Raw genomic sequence first — 17,976 nt, 5'->3', positions numbered from 1 at the left:
TCAGGGAACTGAGTCTGAGGGATGGGATCAAGAACATGTGTGATTTTGAAAGATCTCGAAGATCCAGTGGCCATGTTTAGTTTATTTATATGTTTTCTTCCACCATTCTCATTTTCTTTCTTTTTATTTCTACCGTTCTTCTCTGGATGCTTCTCTGGCCTCTCTCTATTGCTGCACTGATTTTTTGGTCAATAACTCTTAGAGGTATTTTCAAGTACTTATCACCTTTTACCTTTTTCATGTTTATGTTCTAATCACACTTTGTTTTGGATGGCTTTTCCTATGTTTCTGAATTAAGAGGTATGTGTTGTTTTCCTTTCACGTTGCAGGGTCTCTAATGCCATAACTCTTTGAGGGTTTCTGCATCGACTATAACAAGAGTTTGATAAACAGGTTTTCTCTTTGGCATAGGCACTATATTTGGTTTTAAAAACTTACGTTTCTGATTTTTTTTGGTACATATCATTCATATATGTATGCCTTTAATAACCATGCCTGTCAATTGATGGTTCAAACAGGTTCTTGATGGGACTAACTGAACTCCTTCTTGAACCATCTCTTACATTCATGATTCTGACACTATTTATGAACCTCATAACATGTAAAAGTTTTGTATTAGTGTTTCTTCTACTCTATAACCATATTGTCTCTGTTTCATCACTTCATTTTCTCTGCTAGCTGACGAAGGGACAATATAACTCGCAATTTAAGTTATATGCTGGAGATTGTTGACCAACACAAACCAAGAATTTCGCTGCAGTGGCATGTGTTGCATAAGGTACGAAAGCTTCAGATCTGTCTAGCATTTTCAGTTTCTGGATTATGTGTCCTCTTTCTTTTTGTATAAAATTCTTTGAACCCCAAATTCATGTACCACAAGTTTGAATCCTATTATTGCACTTTCCTTCAGATATGATTCTTGGTTTATAAGCTTTTAATCGTTGATTTTCAAAGAATCTGTGGAAATTACGTTTTTGTATAACACAATCTTGAATTTTGGGCCATTCCTTACCCTTCCATACGTTGATCTTGATTTTTATTTTATTTTTATGACTATTACTTGCTACCAGAATTTTGGAAGAGTTCCACGGATATATTGAAAGAACTAAGGCCAATCAAAGGTTTCTCTTTCTCAAACCTCAATTTTAAACAAGAAATGTTCTTTGGTTAGGTTATGATATGATCTTTACCAAGAATGCGTACTTTCAGAATCTGGCTCAGCCGAAGATTTTGAGAAAGAGGCGCTGATTCAGCGGTTTCGAGGCTGCTCAAGCTCAGGTTCAGCTCCTTTGGAATCTGTGTGTTCTTTGGTCAATTAGAATTTTTGTGTGTTAAGGTGTTCGTTACTGATTTTTGGATTAGTTGTCATTTAGTGTTGAGAGGGTACAACAACGAAGCAGAAAAATTTTCATTTTTAATGTAGACATTAAAACATTTCGGTTTGCAGGAAAAAATTATAACAATGAAAGTAAGATCGTACGGAGATTTAGAACTTCCCCTGCAGCTGAAGAAATCATAAGCCAGTTCACTTTTTTACACACAGCTCCTCAACAATGGGAACTTTGTAGACGCTGCTTCTGGTGAGTAAAGTTTTCATTTTAAAAAGGCTATGTTCAGAATCAGAGAAATAACAAAGAAAAAGTTTGACTTGAGATTCAAGTTCCATGAGAACTAATGTTTGGTTTTTGAATTGGTGATTTAGGTAAGACGCTGCCTACTCTTGATCCACGCATAGAGGGAGTTATTGCGAACATAGCTGAAAGTCGATGCTGAAGATATAGACTGGGCGGTGAAAGCCACAAGCCTGCAAGGAAGGCCATCGATGAAGGACCATGGCAAAAGATAATTGCTTATGTATATATATAATATTCTTGTGTCTTGAAATTAATATGAAATTCAATGTGATATGGACTGATCTTTGTTTAGTTTTCAGGAACAGCGAAAAGCTTGCAGCTATAAGACATGGGACGATGGGAAGACTTATGAACAAGCCAAAACAGCAGAGATTCCAATGCTCGCCAGATTCTTTCGCTATTATGCTGGTATACCAAAATCTTGAGAATACTATCAAAATTTTCATGCTTTTGTTGGTAAGTTTTGGTTTGATGTGTAGGATGGGCAGATAAGATTCGTGGGCTAACTATTTCAGCCGATGGAAACAATCATGTCCAGACACTGCATGAACCAATAGGCATTGCTGGTCAGAACATTCCATGGAACTTTCCACTTCTGATGTTTCCTTGGAAAGTTGTTCCTACTCTTGCTTGTGGTAACACCATTGTCCTCAAAAAGCTGAACAAACTCATTGCACTGCTTTTTACGTCTGCAAGCTTTTTTTTGAAGTAATCAATGTCTCTTTCACCTTCTACTTACCATTCTTGCTATTAAAATAAAAGCCTGAAGTAACAATTTTTCTTGAAATTTATGACAGGCATGTCTTTCTCCAACAACACCTCCTGTAAGTAGTAACATATGCTTCTGATGTTATCATTATAATATATATGTCTGATTCTCACAACGTAGCAAGTTATCCGACACTGTTTTGTCTATTTGTTCAAGCAGGTTCTGTGGGTTGTAGTGAGGTGGAACCATCCATAAAGCTACTGTTGCATGCCTACTATTGGACTGGCATCTTATAAGCTCAAAGTATCTGTGTGGAACCAAAACAGAGCTCAAGAGTGCCACAAGCTCTCTTCTTTGCAACAAGCTGTAAATAAATGGCTTGAGCGTCTGCAAGTCGACCAGCCGGACTACAATTTCTACATCTGCAGCATCCCGCCAATAAGGGGAAAACATATACTTTACCATCAATTTGGCTCTGGTCTGAACAAAAGACCCATTATCTGCTATTCTACTTTACATATCGCTTACACTGAAGGGTATGTTGTTTCATTCCCAGAAGATGCTTTATGAATTGTAATCTTATCTTTCCACTTTCTTATACTGAAACTTTTTGTGGTACAATTAGATTGTTGAATCTGAAACACAGCTTGGGTTATATATCTATTTGTAACAGGTTTCAGTAATGAATATTTTTTAGCTTTGATAATTTTGAGTCTTGAATAGCATTAAAAGGAGAAAAGTATATAAAGCTTTATACCTACAATTATCTGCTCAATGGTTTAGCTATCTTTTTTAGCTCACAAAAAATATGTATATAGTTCTTGATCATTGTATAATAAGATTTTCTACAACTTATTTTCTGTCAGCTGGCATTGAAAAGAACAACACCTGCTCATGAATGGCCTGGACATAGTTCTGTGATGGCTGAAGGACAAACATGCCCACCAATGAGCCAATAGATCTATCTGTTTCTGCTGGTTACAATGGAGAGGAAGATCTAACTGTCACTGTAGATGTAGGGCGCTCCGCCAAGAATACTCGCACCGACTAAGTGTTAATACCCGGTTTGATTGGGACTCTTAACTGTCTTCCAAGATTCGATACCAAGCTTGCAAACTCCGACATCAATGGCCTACCACAAAGCTTGGATCTCTAGCTATTGCAGGTCTGAATCCTTAAATATATCTCATCAGAAGTTATGATTCTGTTTCTTGCCCTCTGCCTAATGATAAAAAACTTTTTAATACAATTTGATCAATGGATTCTACTTGCAACATCTTTCCCATAGGTGTTTTGATGGTTTTAGCATTTTAGTTGCTTAGTTTTTTGTTTGAACTTGGTTAATATCATCTACTTCTGGGTTCATGAGCTAAAGCTCTTATCTTACGTGATTTGTGTTGTTTTCCGCATTCTTTTCAGTGGGTGCATATGATGTAGGGAAACTGAATTTGGAGCTTGAGGTTCGAATGATAAGTGTCTTCATTCAGCTTGGTTTTGAGGACCAATCAGACACTGACATACTTCTGTGCAAGGTCTTCATCAAGATATCCATAGGATAGGAATGACAAAGAAGGACAAAAGAATCTGAGGTTTGGCAGTATAATCCAAGATGCTGTAAAGGATCTTTCTGATGTTGTTCTTTTTTTTCTATTAATTTGTTAGCCAGATAATTTCGTGCGTATGTCGTATGATGATAACATTTACTTGGGATAATATTTTATCTATGATTGTAAATATCTAATATGCATAATTGATGTCATAACTAATACTAGATTATATCATGTTGTTATTTATCAGCATTTCAAGTTTTAATCAGCTGGAAAAAGCATGATAAAGATATCAAGCAACATTTCAACCAAAATATCAGAGTTTATCAAAAATAGATGATATATATAAATGTATAATTTAAAAATTTTGAAGGACATACTTATAATATTTGTATTATAATTTAAAGAAATAAAAATTACTAACAATTTAAAGTAAACTAAACACTTTGAAATATTCGATAAAATTTATTATATTTTATATACTTCGATCAGTTACTAACCCGCCCGTAGGGCGGGCCAATCCCTAGTTTTTTTTAAATATCAAAGAGGCCTCTGCTAGAATGGTTTAAGCATAATATCTATAGTTGACAAAAAAAGAATATATATCTATCAAATAAGGGTAACAGATATTTATTCGATTCAAAGGTTTTAAAAAAAAAAAATTCTGAAAAAATAATTAAAATTTCCCTTTTATACCAAGAGCATTGTATATGTCTGTAGTTAAATATATTTTATATATCTTCCAATAGTGTAATTTTAAATATACCAAATAAGGTAACAATATTTTTGGAAAACCGATATGCAAATATATAATGGCTTTATACTCTTCTGAAAAAGTTATTAATTCTTGACACTCATCAGTATGCCAACACGTACATGTCAGTAAATTTTTTAAAAAAATAATAATAATCTTATTAATTTTACTTTTTTTATCTAACCTTACGAATTTTATCCAGATTTACATTTGATCTAATCTCTTATTTAGTTTTAATGTCGTTTACTAGGGAGGATAATGTGGTTTTCTTCTTCTTTTGGGGAGGGGACAGTATTTAATGGTGTAATAATAAATTCCAGAGATATTTTCGATTCAAATATTAAAAACAAGTGATTGTTGAGATCATAACAACGACTAGGTTAATTAATTCAAATGTGTAGCCCAACAAGAAATTGAGAAGTTGACCTGAAAAAAAAAAGTTAATGAGAGAATCGAATGGCTGGAAACAAAAAAGGAGTGAGTGACGGTTACGTTTGCTTGCAGAAGGATCAGAAGGATACTTTACCAATAAGGCAAGCTAAAGAGGACGAAGACTTGATCCACACGAATCATCATCTTCCCCATCTTCTCTTATTCATTTACAATTATTAATTGGGAAATATTAATTTTCTTCTTGCTTCTATGTCTATCAGTATTCAGTAGGCCCGAGACGGATCGGATATCCAAGTAATTTTAAGGTATCCGGATCCAGATCCTTATCCAGCGGATCCATAATTTTACTATCTTTATCCGGATCCGGGGTTCTCGGATATCTGGGTGTCGGATATCCTTCTAAAAATTGTAATATCCGGCAGATATTCGGATCCGGATTTGAATCCTTAAAATAAATAAAAAATAATATTAATATATATAAAATATTAAAAATAATTTAAAAATAAAAAATATATAATGTTTTTAATTATTTCTATGTATAATATTACAAAATTTACATATACTATTATAAAAATGAAAATATATTAAATAAAATTAATTTTTATAGATAGATATTACTATTTTTGAAATAATTATTAATAAAACTTACGGATCCGGATATCCGGACTAAAAAATTGAGATATCCGGATCTGACTTTGACGGATCCAACATTTTACTATCCGGATCCGGATTCGACCCCTCTGGATATCCGATTTTCGGATCGGATCCGGATCGAATCTCGGATCGAATCCGGATCGAATCTCGGATCGAATCCGGATCTCGGATAAAAGTCCCCGGCCTAGTATTCAGTAGTGCAAGTCCAATCCAATTTCTTTCGGTTTTCAGTTTTCAGTTCATAGTTTCTTCTTCGAATAAACAAAATTTATATCAATGTATTGTCAGCTAACTGAGTAACTGACAACACTGTCCCCAAAAGGACAAAACGCTAACACAACTTTTTCAGCCTCAGCTAACTTTTTCAGCCTCAGCTTGATTTCTTATTATTATTATTATGGGCCTAATTTCTTCTGACTTTAGAATATAAATTTTAAAGCCCACTATTTATTTGGATTGGACAAGGTCGAGTTTGACTTAACAAACAAAATAAAAGCATGAACGGCATAGTGTACTGCATTTTTGAACTTTCACTCTCCACCTAGAATTTTAATGTCAACAGTCAGCATGAACTAGTATTGTAACAGAAGTATTAGGACCCGTCACGCCTTTTTCATGAACTTTTATTTCTTTTTCGAACAAAAGTTGTGTTTACTTTTGTTTCTTAAAAGGGTCTGTCTGTACTTCTTCTTTTTCCTCCAAAAAATACATTCTTCAAAGTATACGTGTTTGTTCTCATAATTTGTACGTAACAGTTAATCAATTTAAAAAAATGTGACATAAAATTCTAACTATTTTTCTATGAACTATATAACTAAAAGAAAATGATAACTTTTACAAATTTCAGGATCATTTTTGGAAATTTATTTTCATTAAATTTGAAATAATAGAATCGCTCCTAAAACACTAGTATTGAATTATCTAGCATTTATTATTACAACTTTTTTACTGGTTATAATTATTGAAAACATCTAACACTTAAATAACTTTTTATGCGTTTTATATTGAAAAATATAACTAGAAATGTGGTATTTTGGAAATCATATAACCCAGTTATAGAAGAATTTGCGTTAATTTGTAAAACTATACAAAAATGAAGACTTATATAAAGTATTATGCAAATAATTTATTTTCGCACTAAAAACATATATGCATATAGTTATATTTGTACCATTACATAATGCCTACTCTTGATAAAAGTTTCAAAAAAGGTCTAGTCATACTAATAACTTTCCTTGATATTTTTTTTTATTATTTTCGTGTTGAGTGACCAAAATGTCTTACATTAACTTGGATGTAATTACATAGCATCTGCACATCTGGACTACGAACACAGAGAAAAGTATTGTGGCTGTATGTATATTTTTTTGAAATGAGGTAAACAAACGAAGAAAAAAGAATCTTGCAACTTAGACAAAAAAAAAAGAATCTTGCAACTCTTGTACAAGCAAAGGAATCAGTATTTTTTTTTAATTAATTAATGGTTCATTAATCTCTGCGTATTTTATTTTTTTTTACAAATTAATAAACAAATTTTGGTATTGAATTTTGATTCAGTAATAGCAATCTACCAATGTAGGAGCAGAAGACAAAACAATAGACTTTTGTTCTTCTCTCCGTTGTGTTTGTCCATGTTCTTGTTCATGTTCTTGCTTTGGAGCAACACTTAATCCGTTGACCCGGTTCTCATCTTCAGGAGCTGGTAGATTCAGATCTAAATCCAACGACACAACCGCACTCCTAGCTCTCTTAACCGGAGCCTGAACCGGATAAACCGGACCGTCAGACATCTGATCGAACGACATAGGCGACAATGACAAAACCGTGTTTGCAGTAGCCGCACTGGCCGGAAGTGCTAATGTCGCGGTTGGGGTGGCTGTGGCGAAATGTCCCTCTACGCGCCGGGTTCGGACATATCATTTTAACGGGTTTTCTATTTTGGGTATTTGTTCATGTTGTTTCTCTGCAGCAGGAAAAGCTGATGATGTTTGCAACGTAGATAATACTTGAACATTGTAGAATTGGCATATTTAGTTTATGCATGCCACTGATAATGCATGTGAATTAGAAATCATGACCATAAGTAAGAGAGCAAAGATTGTTTCCGTTGTTGTAATCTCCGAAACATACTATGCATGTATCGTTTTCTTCTTCAGTTTTTGGAGGCCTATTAGTACGATTTAGATCAGTGATGATGAGATCGACGTTCAGTCTTGGTGTCGCGTTCTTGTTGTAGTCTTTAAATTGATCGGCTTCGATTAGTGTATCAATAATATGTGATTTTTCTTATTGATAAGGGTAGAAGAGAAAAGACCTCTATTATAAGAATAACCTTTAATCATCTTTAATTGCTCGTAAAAAATATTTTTCTTAACGAATTGGGTCATTGCTATGCTTCGCATGACTTTTAACTGAGTTAATTTTATAGAATTCATGGCTGAAGTGGCATATTTATTTTTTTTTACGAAGGATGAACGATAGATATGAAAAACGTTTTGTTATTTTATAAGTTATGTTTCTTAAAATATGAGTTACGTGGTTTTGCATGGGACCGCAACAAAACAAATATGACCTTCTCATATGCGCATGCATTTTTTTGCCTCTAATCACGTCTGTGAGTAGCCATCTAGTATTGTGTTGGATATCACTCGATATAAGCAAATGGGGTTTAAGCAGGTGTCTCCTTCGATTATTTTCATAACTCATGTTTGATCGCTACGCTATATGGAAAAATCTTTTTTTTTTCTGGTTTCTAGAATTTTTCTGAAAGACTCTCGCCTGTCTCTAATATCTAGAAATTCATCCGAGAAAGTATAATTTTATTTCTTTGATCAATCATCGGAGAAAGTCTATTACAAATAAAAAACGTTTAAATATATAAATAACGTATAACACATGGAAACGTATTGGTATGTTAATGCTGATTTTATTTTTTTGGTATGTGAATTTGAGTTTTTGATTTGGAGATGGATTGGTTTACTAATTATTGATTGGTATGTATATTGCTTTTTTTTGGTGCAATCTAACAATAAACTATGAACTGTATAGGTCGGGAATGGAATATATTAAGGGAATATGGTTTAAGCTCGGGTGCGTAAATATTTTCGTATATTCTGAATATCAAGTAGTAGACAATATATTTTGACATGTTAATTAGGTTTGGCGGGACAGAGAAGGAGCAGCAGTGTTGGCTTCCGTGCTTGTCAAGGGAATTTATAAGGGTACTTTAAACATCTTAATGTTTTTATTTGTTCATTTCATATCTACCTTTAGGCAGGAGATTTCAGACAGAGTAGCAGGGCATGAACATATGAAAGACGTGTTGCCCAAGAGTGTAGCTTCTCATCTAAGTTTGCAACATTATCAAACACACTAACACAGACAGTCTGAGGCTCTGAGCCTGTTATGATCTAAACTCGAACTCAAGATCAACGAAGTACTGATGAATACCAAAACTAAATTATAGTCTACCTCCTCAAAAGTAACATTATTGTTCTCAAGGCCGTCAGCCATAATATTGAAACTTCTTTGTCTGCGGTAGAACACATGGAAACGTATTAAATTGTTTTTATCTTACCAAAATACTTAGACAAAAACAAATGCAAAGAAGACACAGTGGTCCTGAAGTTACTTTCTGCAGTTTATACCTCTCCTTGGTCCATCGATTATTTTTAAAATGTATTTTGACTCCACTGATATCTGGACATCGCAGCCGTCTTAGGATAAGTTCGTAATTGGACTGATCTCCTTAGATGCTTCCTGTATCGAACAGAGTAGATTTATGGATGCTATATATTTGTAATTGGTTAGAACCTTTGTCATTAGATTAGGATAGCTTGGACTTACGTGGCCTGAGATCACCGAAAATCTCTTTCTTGCACCCTCCGTATCATCTAGTATTTTTAGACCCTCCGGTGTTGTTACTCGCGAGAGAGCAACATACAGGAATATCTCCCACAGCATGATCCTTACGACCAAATCCAGAAATAAAGAACTCCTCCTGCAGACATTAACAGAAGATGATTCAACATTTCACAAAACTAATCCACGTTTAGTAAATTGGTCACAGCATAACCTTCTTACCGTTCTTGATAAGTTGTACTCTAGCACACTTTACGGATGACAGAGTTAGGCTGCTTAACCTCGATTCGGTTGCATATTCGAACACTAAGACTCACGCATCAACACCACTGTCCACACTAAAATTAAGCAGATAAAGAAGCCAATTCATATATAGCTCTTACGTTTTCTGATGGACGATTCCTTTTGCATGAGAAGGACCCAATAAAAGGCTTCTTCCTTTCATTTCCTATGGTCAATAGAAACAGAACAAAGAAAATAATCATCTACCTGCCTGAACCCATCTTTGTATCTCTGTCCATCTAACACTCGTTGTGCCTATAAAATCACACATGAGATTAAATGTCACATCTAAGCACAAATACAAAATCTCAAATCTTATCCATATATGATGAAGTTTATAAGTGAATTATACCTCACACAAAAGCATATCTTCTTCAGAAAACCAACATCTTCACTTGAAATCTGGGTTTAAATATGTATATCATCTGTTAACAAAAGATCCATAACTGGATTTAAGAAAAAACTCTTGTAGTTCTAACAAAAGATCCATAACGGAAACAGGTTAGCATAATCATTTATATCAGTATGATTCAAACTGATTGACCCACCTTCTTCACAATCTCTCCGTCACGGGAATTGATTTTTTTACCGGAGATTCTCGGAGGGTTGAAAACGGTGATAGCTGTAACCTGGTAAGAACCTGGATGATGATGATTCAATGGTGAAGTAGCTTCGACGGCGGCTGAGCTTAGAATTCCGGTGGATTGCATGGCCATAGATGTAACTTCTTCAGAATAGGTTTTGATTTAGATTAAGACATATATATTTATATAAGAGAAGGATCAAGGGAGGTGAAAAGAAACATTCAAGGATTGTTTTAAGATCATTATTGATTAATGATTGAGAAGGTTATGCAAAAACAAATCAAATCGCAGAAGACGAAGTGGAAGAGTCAAGAGACTCGAAGCTTGAAACAACGATACATGTTTCTCTGTTTTTCCTCTTCATGGGCTGGGTGGGGTGGGCCAGACTGATAATTTTCATAAACCCACACGAAAGTTCAATCTATATCAGCAATGGTGATATGGCAAAATTAAACTTTCTCATTGGTTGATTAAATTTGCCTACGTGGATAGCTTTAGGACTCAGGATATGCAACTTTTAGTATAGTATAGATTCCCTTATATTAATTTAAAGTTTAAAATTTATCTCATTTTAAATATCATATAATATATTTATGTGATAACTTTTTCTAATTTTACTCATGTGTTTTAATTATTACTAGATTTCGTTTTCAATTCTAAATTGATATATATTATAATATATATATATATGTCTATCAATTTTTAGAACATAATAAGTTTACTTTATATTTTTTTCTTTGAATAGATTGTTTTAAATTTCACATGTATTTGTATCTTCTTCTATATATATATATTTTATTTTTTTTCGGATTATTATTTCATTATTAAAATCGTAACTATATATATAAGAATTAGTCAAATATTGTTTTATTGTCATATTCAAATATATTGTAACATTTCACAAATTTATAAAGTTTTTAAGAAATTAAATTTTTCGCTTCATAGATTTATTTTTTCGAGTAAATAATTAAACATTTAGTTTTTGTTTAATTTTTTAAAATAAACTATATAGTTTAAAATTTGTTCTCATTGGTTTAAGGTAGTAAATATTAATCAATGTTAGATAATATAATTTTTGTTATTTAAAAAAAAATCTTTATAATTTTAAAAGTTAACATCGACAAATGCAACATGATTTTTAAGAATAAGTCCATTAGATCTATTTTTTAAAAAACAATCAAAGTCGTGAATTATGTTTTAATATATAAGATAATCAAATAAAAATATATTAATTAGAGATAAACGTAAAATTTAATGATGTTCAATGCATATAAAAAGCTAAAACGATAATAAATAAAATATTCAACTATTTTCTTTTTTTTCTCAAGTGTGACTAAAAAATTGAAACAATAACATAATTACTTCTGTCATTATCAAAGAAGCCAAAAAGCCCAAGACAAAAATAAACCTCGTTAAGTAAAAAAAAAAAATTAAACAACGCTGATATGTGCTGAACTAACCAATCCACTAGCCTACACGCGTGTAAATCTCGCACAGTGACACGCTAAAATCTCTCATTGTTCGCCACGTACCACGTATATAAAACCAACGTCGTACGTGCAAACACGTGGTAACTGCAACTCTTAACGGTTCGTAACGGTCAAAAATTTCCGTCACGTTCTCCGTCTAAATTATAATTTCACCGCTGGTCACGTCTCCCACCATTAATGGAAAAGGAAAAAATTAATTCTCTCTTCTCAAAACAAACACATCGTAAAAATTTCAATTTCTTAATTTCGCATTTTCCCGAATTTATTTTAATTTCCTTCTTTGTATCGTATATTCCAGTATCCGTCAATGCCAGATGAGTCTAGAGCCTTTGTGAACACGACACGCGTAGCAATACGATTCTCCGGATCTCTGATGGAATCTTCTAGCGAGATCCGTGGGAGGTAGACAATACCGAGACTGCAGATACCTCCCGTACGCTAACGGCGGCGAGTTCGGCGGGGAAAGCGTGACGGAGAACGGAGAGTTCGGAGATCGATCGCCGCCGCCACCGCTTGAAGACGACGGCGATTTTTGACTACGAGGAGGCGATAAAACGGCTTTGATTTTGGATCCTGAGACGCGATTGTACAATTCGACGATGTTCGCTAGCTCCTCGTCCGATTTGACGGAGATTAGAGTCTCGAGATCGCCGTTAGGTAACTGACATCGGAGATCGACGGAGTATCCGCAGAATTCAAATAGTTTCTTCGTGAGCTCTGTGAGAAAAAAAAAAAAAAATCAAAATCGATTGGATTGGATTGTAAACAGAGATTGAAGTGATTCGAAACGAAGATGGAGACGAACCTTCGAAAGAGATGGAACGATCGACGGAGAGGACTCTGGTGTGACCTCCGACGTAACGGAGCTTCCCGTCGGTGGAACGAGGGAGGATTTTGCCGCCGTAACTGCACAGAAACTTAAGACTGCTTCCACTTTTCTTCTCGTTAGCATCAACGGCCACCACCATTGTTAGGGGCTTTTGTTCAAGTTTGTTTTTGATTTTTTTTTTTTGGCAGGATTCGTTGGAGAAGAGAGAAAAAGTGTTTTTTATTTGTTTCTTTGGCGTCTTAAACCGAGAAGATAGGTTGCAGATGGGTTGGGTTTTATAGGGAGGGAGTGACGTCACAGGTGGGACCCAACGCGTATGGAGAATGCGAAATTCGTTGAACCTTCTATGGGTATTTTGGACAATTCTGTTAATTCCATAACGGAATATTCTCTATTAAATACCATTGAAAAGAATAAATATAATAGTATTAAATGTTTTATTTACATAATATTGGCTGCTGATTCTTCACCAATCACATCATTATGTACTAAAATCACATGAAAATTGATTTATCAAATATATAGGTTGATTTTTTTTTTTTTTTTGCATTTAATAGGATCTTCTTTGGCTACTAGCCTTATTATGTTTCAAAGGTAAGATATGCCAAGTCTGACCTCGTAGGCCTCTTCAAATGACATACCAATAGCTCGATTTCATTAAGAAAAAATATGGGTAAAGTCAAAGAAATACCGTTTCAATTGTTTGAAAAAAGCATATTATGATATATTCCTAAAACATGTACTATGGCAAGTGTAAAGATTCCAATAGTCTGTATGAAAATTTCAAAATGTATGCAGATAATAATTGATTTCAGATTACTTCTTAATTGGCATATTCTAATGAAACATTCGTTTTGTCAGTTAAAAAAATATTTAATTTATACAGAAATTATATAGTCTTCAAATTGTAAGAAAAAATAAAGTTTTTAATAAATTGTTTATATCCCACAAATTCCCATGCTCACTCTTCGCACTATTGAGCAAAAGGGACATAAACAATTTGGTTCAGCCCATCAAGTGGTCACTCATGGCCCATCTCTAGTGACACCAAAATAAATAAAATTCGCGCTTTAAAGAAAAGGGAAAAACAAACCACGGTGAAAATTAGGGTTTCTAATCTGGGAAAATTTACAGTCTAAGAACACGTATCGTATAAAGTATCTTGGCTTATTACCTTTGCGGCCCCTTACGTATCTCTCTATCTGCACTCTCTCTTCTAGCATCGAATCCGATTCAAAGTTTACGCAACAAAAAACGATCTAAAAGCTACGATGAGCTCCCATGATCGCAGATTCGCTGATCCCAATTCGTATCGTCAACGCTCTCCGTAAGTGAAAACACCATTTCCAATTCGTTTCCTTCGATCTGTAACTGTAACCGTAACCGTAACCGTAACCGTAACGTAACCCTTTCGTTCTCTCTCCCTCTCTCTCTCTGTAGCGCACCGGTTCGTTCGTCTCAGCCGATGGATCCTTCCGCCGCACCGTACAATCCACGCTACAGCGGCGGCGGCGGCGATGTTGGTGGAGGAGGAGGAGGATACAGACCGGCTCCTGTAATGTCCGGCGACGGTTCCGGGTATGGTCATTACCCGTCTTTTCACCCGCCTAGTAATGGCTTCTCCGTTGGTCGCGGCGGAGGAAGAGGCGGTTACGGTGGGTACGGGGGTGTGAGGGGTGGATACGGTGGAGGAGGACGCGGGGGATCGGGTAGAAGAGAGCTGGATAGCGTTTCTCTTCCGAAACAGAGTTTTGGGAATCTTGTTCATTTCGAGAAGAATTTCTACGTGGAGAGTCCTGTGGTGCAGGCGATGACGGAGCAGGATGTTGCTATGTATAGGACTGAGAAGGATATATCTGTTGAAGGGCGTGATGTTCCTAAGCCTATTAAGATGTTCCAAGATGCTAACTTTCCAGGTTATTGATTGGATCGGTCATAAGTGTTTTTTTTTTTTGCTTGTTCGTGATTGGGAATGTGATTTACATGTCATCTCTTCTGAAATTTGAGTGCAAGTATGCAGCTTTGTTCATTACTCTAGTGAGGTCTTCTGTTGAAGTTGAATTCGATGTTTTGAAATGAGTGCAAGTATACTCCTTTGTTCTTTGAGCGAGCGCCCTCTAGTGATGTCTTCTGTTGAAGTTGATTTAGATGTTCTGAAACTTGAGTGCAAGTACGCTGATTTGTTCGTTAGACGCCCTCTAGTGATGCTTAGTTTGTTCTTGGTTCAGTGGTTTGATTTTGTAGACTTATCTCTTTTGTTATCTGAGTTAGATGCCATCTCTTATGTTGAAAGTTGATCTTGATGTACTGTAATTTGAGTGCAAGTATGCTGCTCTGTTCGTTAAAAGCTCTCTATTTATGCTTAGTTTTTTCTTGGTTAGTGGTTTGATTTTGTAGACTTATCTCTCTTATTATCCGTTTGATAGATAATATTCTCAACGTAATTGCCCTCTAGTGAGTGCAAGTCTGATGCTTTGTTCACCTAACAGCCTCTAGTTGTGCTTAGTTTGATATGTGTTGGTTTTGGTTTAGTGGTTTGATTTTGTGGACATATCTCTTTTTGATAGATAATATTCTCGACGCAATTGCTAAACTGGGATTTACTGAGCCAACACCGATACAAGCTCAGGGATGGCCAATGGCTTTGAAGGGTAGGGATTTGATTGGTATTGCTGAGACTGGCTCTGGTAAGACTCTGGCTTACTTGTTACCAGCGTTGGTCCACGTCAGTGCACAACCTCGGTTAGGTGAGTATTTTTAACAACAATATATTGATGACTGTTGGATTTTTAGCTGCATTGTTTTTTTTCGTAGGAACATTTTTACTTATGTGTATCGTTGGGGTTTATTAGGTCAAGATGATGGACCCATCGTTTTAATATTGGCGCCCACCAGAGAATTAGCAGTTCAGATTCAAGAGGAATCAAGGAAGTTCGGGCTGCGATCTGGTGTTAGAAGCACTTGTATCTATGGTGGTGCTCCTAAAGGACGTCAGATTCACGATCTTAGAAGAGGTTTATTCTTCTCATTGAAATGTTGTAGCTTTTCATATCTGGTTCTTTGATGGAACAGAAAGCTTTACGAATCTCTAATGTCTTTTCAGGTGTTGAGATTGTAATTGCTACACCTGGTCGTTTGATCGATATGTTGGAGTGCCAACACACTAATTTGAAGAGGGTGACTTACCTTGTGTTGGACGAGGCTGACAGAATGTTAGACATGGGATTTGAACCCCAAATTAGAAAGATTGTATCTCAGGTATGCTTTTACTTCCTCCAAAGCTAGCATCTATATCGTCATTAAGATTGTATATAAGCATTTGTATTCTGCTACTTATGGTTTTAAATTTTAATGAACATTGTTATTTTTCATTTGGTAGATCCGACCTGATAGACAGACACTGCTTTGGAGTGCAACATGGCCACGAGAAGTTGAAACTCTCGCCAGGCAGTTTCTACGAGATCCGTACAAGGTCTACTTCATATATCTTTCAACTTATTCAGGTTTAGTATACTGTCGTAAAGTAGGAGCTGTTTATGTTTGTGCACTGAAAATAATTGTAATGACACAGGCCATTATTGGATCAGCAGATCTAAAAGCTAACCAGTCTATTAACCAAGTAATCGAGATTGTACAGACGCCAGAGAAATACACCAGGTTCTTAATTGTTCTGTAACTGGAGAAGAATCGATTTTCATATATCTTTCCCTTTTTCGGATATGATGCTTATGCGACTTTCTTCCTTGTTAGGCTCCTTACACTGCTTAAGCAGCTAATGGATGGAAGTAAAATCTTAATCTTTGTGGAGACAAAGAGAGGTTGTGATCAAGTGACTAGACAACTGAGAATGGATGGATGGCCAGCTCTTGCCATACACGGTGACAAAAACCAAACGGAAAGAGATCGTGTCTTGTCAGAATTTAAGAGCGGAAGAAGCCCGATAATGACTGCCACTGACGTAGCAGCAAGGGGACTTGGTAGGATTATCCGTCACCTGCTTGCATTAATAGTGTTTTAACCCCGTCACACTCCTTATCCCTGCAAGTTAAGGTGGGCACATTTACTTGGAAAAATGTGTTGCTCTTAGTTCCTTGATCTTTTCAGATCTGCAGTTGTAGGGATAAGGGGGTTCTTTTCTTTCCTCTAGGCTTTAGAACACCAAAATCACATACATATCAATTTACTGATCTTCTTCCTGCATATTCTTGATCATATAGGACTATGCTTGACTAAAACTTTTTGTTTTTGGTCGTAAACTTACTTCTCAACTGTGTGGTCTTCTTTTCTTTGTTTGCAGATGTGAAGGACATAAAGTGTGTTGTTAACTATGATTTCCCAACTTCATTGGAGGACTACATCCACAGGATTGGTCGAACTGGGCGTGCAGGGGCTAAAGGAATGGCCATGACATTCTTCACACATGACAATGCTAAGTTTGCAAGAGAGCTTATCAAGATCCTTCAAGAAGCTGGTCAAGTTGTACCTCCCACTCTCTCTGCCCTAGTCCGATCTTCCGGTGAAAAACTCAATTCTAATCTCTTTTTGAGTTCATCAAAACCATTTCTTGCTATATAGTTGTGATGATCTGATCTGATTTCATTTTGTTGACTTGTTCAGGTTCTGGTGGTGGTGGTGGTGGAGGTGGACGTAGTTTCAGGTCAAGAGGAGGAGGACGTGGTGGCTTTGGAGATAAACGGCCAAGATCAACCTCAAACTTTGTACCTCATGGTGGAAAAAGGACTTGGTAGAGAGAGAGAGAGAGAGAGAGAGAGAGCTTGGTTCTCTGGTCATGTTGAAGCTCTCTGTTGTAGAGAAACGAATGTTTTATTGAATTAGTTGATTTATTTAATAAATCAAACATGATTAATATTCATAGCTGGTCGGATACATAAATTATTACTCTACCCCTTTTATCATATAAGATACTTTAGAAAATTTTATTTGATTTATAAGTTATTCTGCAAAACTAATTTGATTTGATGCTTTTTGTAGCTATGAACTCACTCAGAATCAAATTCGATTTAGTTATAAATGATAAATCTATCAATGTGTATTTGAAAAAACAAATTAAAATGAAATCGTAATTAAACTCCACTGATTTAACAAAGATTCAGTAATGTTTCTATATTAAAAAAAATAATCATACAAATTAAATGAAAATATAACAATTAAATTCTTTAAAATAAAATAAAATATGCTAATTTGAGATCGAATATAGATTTTACTTCGAAAATAACCC

General features: G+C 35.2%; 3 protein-coding genes and 3 long non-coding RNA genes across 11 annotated transcripts; 3 read left to right on the top strand and 3 right to left on the bottom strand.

The window, feature by feature from the left end:
* Positions 1-216: 216 nt before the first annotated feature.
* Positions 217-2,769, top strand: LOC106420910 (aldehyde dehydrogenase family 2 member B4, mitochondrial-like). 4 transcript variants are annotated; one of them, XR_007329251.1, is made up of 11 exons: positions 217-393; positions 519-601; positions 679-778; positions 1,071-1,121; positions 1,210-1,278; positions 1,448-1,580; positions 1,703-1,854; positions 1,934-2,042; positions 2,114-2,342; positions 2,432-2,458; positions 2,563-2,769. XR_007329251.1 is itself a non-coding variant. In XM_048769822.1 (5 exons), exons 2-5 carry the CDS (start codon positions 2,012-2,014, stop codon positions 2,576-2,578), a joined length of 306 nt encoding a protein of 101 aa, XP_048625779.1. In that variant the 5' UTR covers positions 1,678-1,854; positions 1,927-2,011; the 3' UTR covers positions 2,579-2,655. The 4 variants fall into 4 exon arrangements, 1 of the variants encoding a protein (XP_048625779.1); XR_007329250.1 differs by having other exon boundaries at positions 1,927-2,042; XR_007329252.1 differs by lacking the exon at positions 1,071-1,121 and having other exon boundaries at positions 1,172-1,278; positions 1,927-2,042.
* Positions 2,765-3,911, top strand: LOC125593331. The gene is made up of 3 exons (XR_007329254.1): positions 2,765-2,879; positions 3,210-3,508; positions 3,763-3,911. It is a non-coding gene; the product is annotated as an uncharacterized LOC125593331 (long non-coding RNA).
* On the bottom strand, positions 3,107-4,529 carry LOC125593330. The gene is made up of 2 exons (XR_007329253.1): positions 3,731-4,529; positions 3,107-3,565 (listed from the first exon to the last, which is right to left on the bottom strand). It is a non-coding gene; the product is annotated as an uncharacterized LOC125593330 (long non-coding RNA).
* Positions 4,530-9,181: 4,652 nt separating this feature from the next.
* Positions 9,182-10,945, bottom strand: LOC106425221. 2 transcript variants are annotated; one of them, XR_007329249.1, is made up of 6 exons: positions 10,383-10,945; positions 10,187-10,236; positions 10,042-10,089; positions 9,775-9,890; positions 9,538-9,691; positions 9,182-9,450 (listed from the first exon to the last, which is right to left on the bottom strand). It is a non-coding gene; the product is annotated as an uncharacterized LOC106425221 (long non-coding RNA). The 2 variants fall into 2 exon arrangements; XR_001285056.3 differs by having other exon boundaries at positions 9,775-10,089.
* A 951-nt stretch (positions 10,946-11,896) lies between these two features.
* Positions 11,897-12,990, bottom strand: BNACNNG15710D. The gene is made up of 2 exons (XM_013851644.3): positions 12,714-12,990; positions 11,897-12,625 (listed from the first exon to the last, which is right to left on the bottom strand). Exons 1-2 carry the CDS (start codon positions 12,874-12,876, stop codon positions 12,213-12,215), a joined length of 576 nt encoding a protein of 191 aa, XP_013707098.1. The 5' UTR covers positions 12,877-12,990; the 3' UTR covers positions 11,897-12,212.
* Positions 12,991-13,839: 849 nt separating this feature from the next.
* Positions 13,840-17,682, top strand: LOC106410992 (DEAD-box ATP-dependent RNA helicase 30). Of its 2 annotated transcripts, XM_013851643.3 has the most exons (10): positions 13,840-14,064; positions 14,178-14,653; positions 15,305-15,484; positions 15,590-15,751; positions 15,841-15,995; positions 16,117-16,209; positions 16,309-16,394; positions 16,488-16,714; positions 17,035-17,253; positions 17,355-17,682. In XM_013851643.3, the coding sequence occupies exons 1-10, from the start codon at positions 14,009-14,011 to the stop codon at positions 17,483-17,485; spliced, it is 1,785 nt and encodes a 594-aa protein (XP_013707097.1). In that variant the 5' UTR covers positions 13,840-14,008; the 3' UTR covers positions 17,486-17,682. The 2 variants fall into 2 exon arrangements, with proteins under 2 accessions (XP_013707097.1, XP_022561758.1); XM_022706037.2 differs by lacking the exon at positions 17,355-17,682 and having other exon boundaries at positions 16,488-16,787; positions 17,035-17,255.
* Positions 17,683-17,976: the final 294 nt, after the last annotated feature.

The sequence above is a fragment of the Brassica napus genome, chromosome C9 (assembly GCF_020379485.1).
Source record: "Brassica napus cultivar Da-Ae chromosome C9, Da-Ae, whole genome shotgun sequence".
Lineage (NCBI taxonomy): Eukaryota > Viridiplantae > Streptophyta > Magnoliopsida > Brassicales > Brassicaceae > Brassica > Brassica napus.
The sequence above is the reverse complement of the archived record's forward strand: the minus strand, read 5'-3'. Positions and strand labels throughout refer to the sequence as shown.

Coding starts and splice junctions, on each gene's coding strand:
- LOC106420910 (XM_048769822.1), top strand. CDS start 2,012: ATGCTCGCCAGATTCTTTCGCTATTATGCTG. Junction 2,043..2,113: donor ATTCTTTCGCTATTATGCTG/GTATACCAAAAT, acceptor TTTGATGTGTAG/GATGGGCAGATAAGATTCGT. Junction 2,343..2,431: donor TCTGCAAGCTTTTTTTTGAA/GTAATCAATGTC, acceptor AATTTATGACAG/GCATGTCTTTCTCCAACAAC.
- BNACNNG15710D (XM_013851644.3), bottom strand. CDS start 12,876: ATGGTGGTGGCCGTTGATGCTAACGAGAAGAAAAGTGGAAGCAGTCTT. Junction 12,626..12,713: donor TCGTTCCATCTCTTTCGAAG/GTTCGTCTCCAT, acceptor TTTTTCTCACAG/AGCTCACGAAGAAACTATTT.
- LOC106410992 (XM_013851643.3), top strand. CDS start 14,009: ATGAGCTCCCATGATCGCAGATTCGCTGATCCCAATTCGTATCGTCAA. Junction 16,395..16,487: donor ACGCCAGAGAAATACACCAG/GTTCTTAATTGT, acceptor CTTCCTTGTTAG/GCTCCTTACACTGCTTAAGC. Junction 16,715..17,034: donor CGTAGCAGCAAGGGGACTTG/GTAGGATTATCC, acceptor CTTTGTTTGCAG/ATGTGAAGGACATAAAGTGT.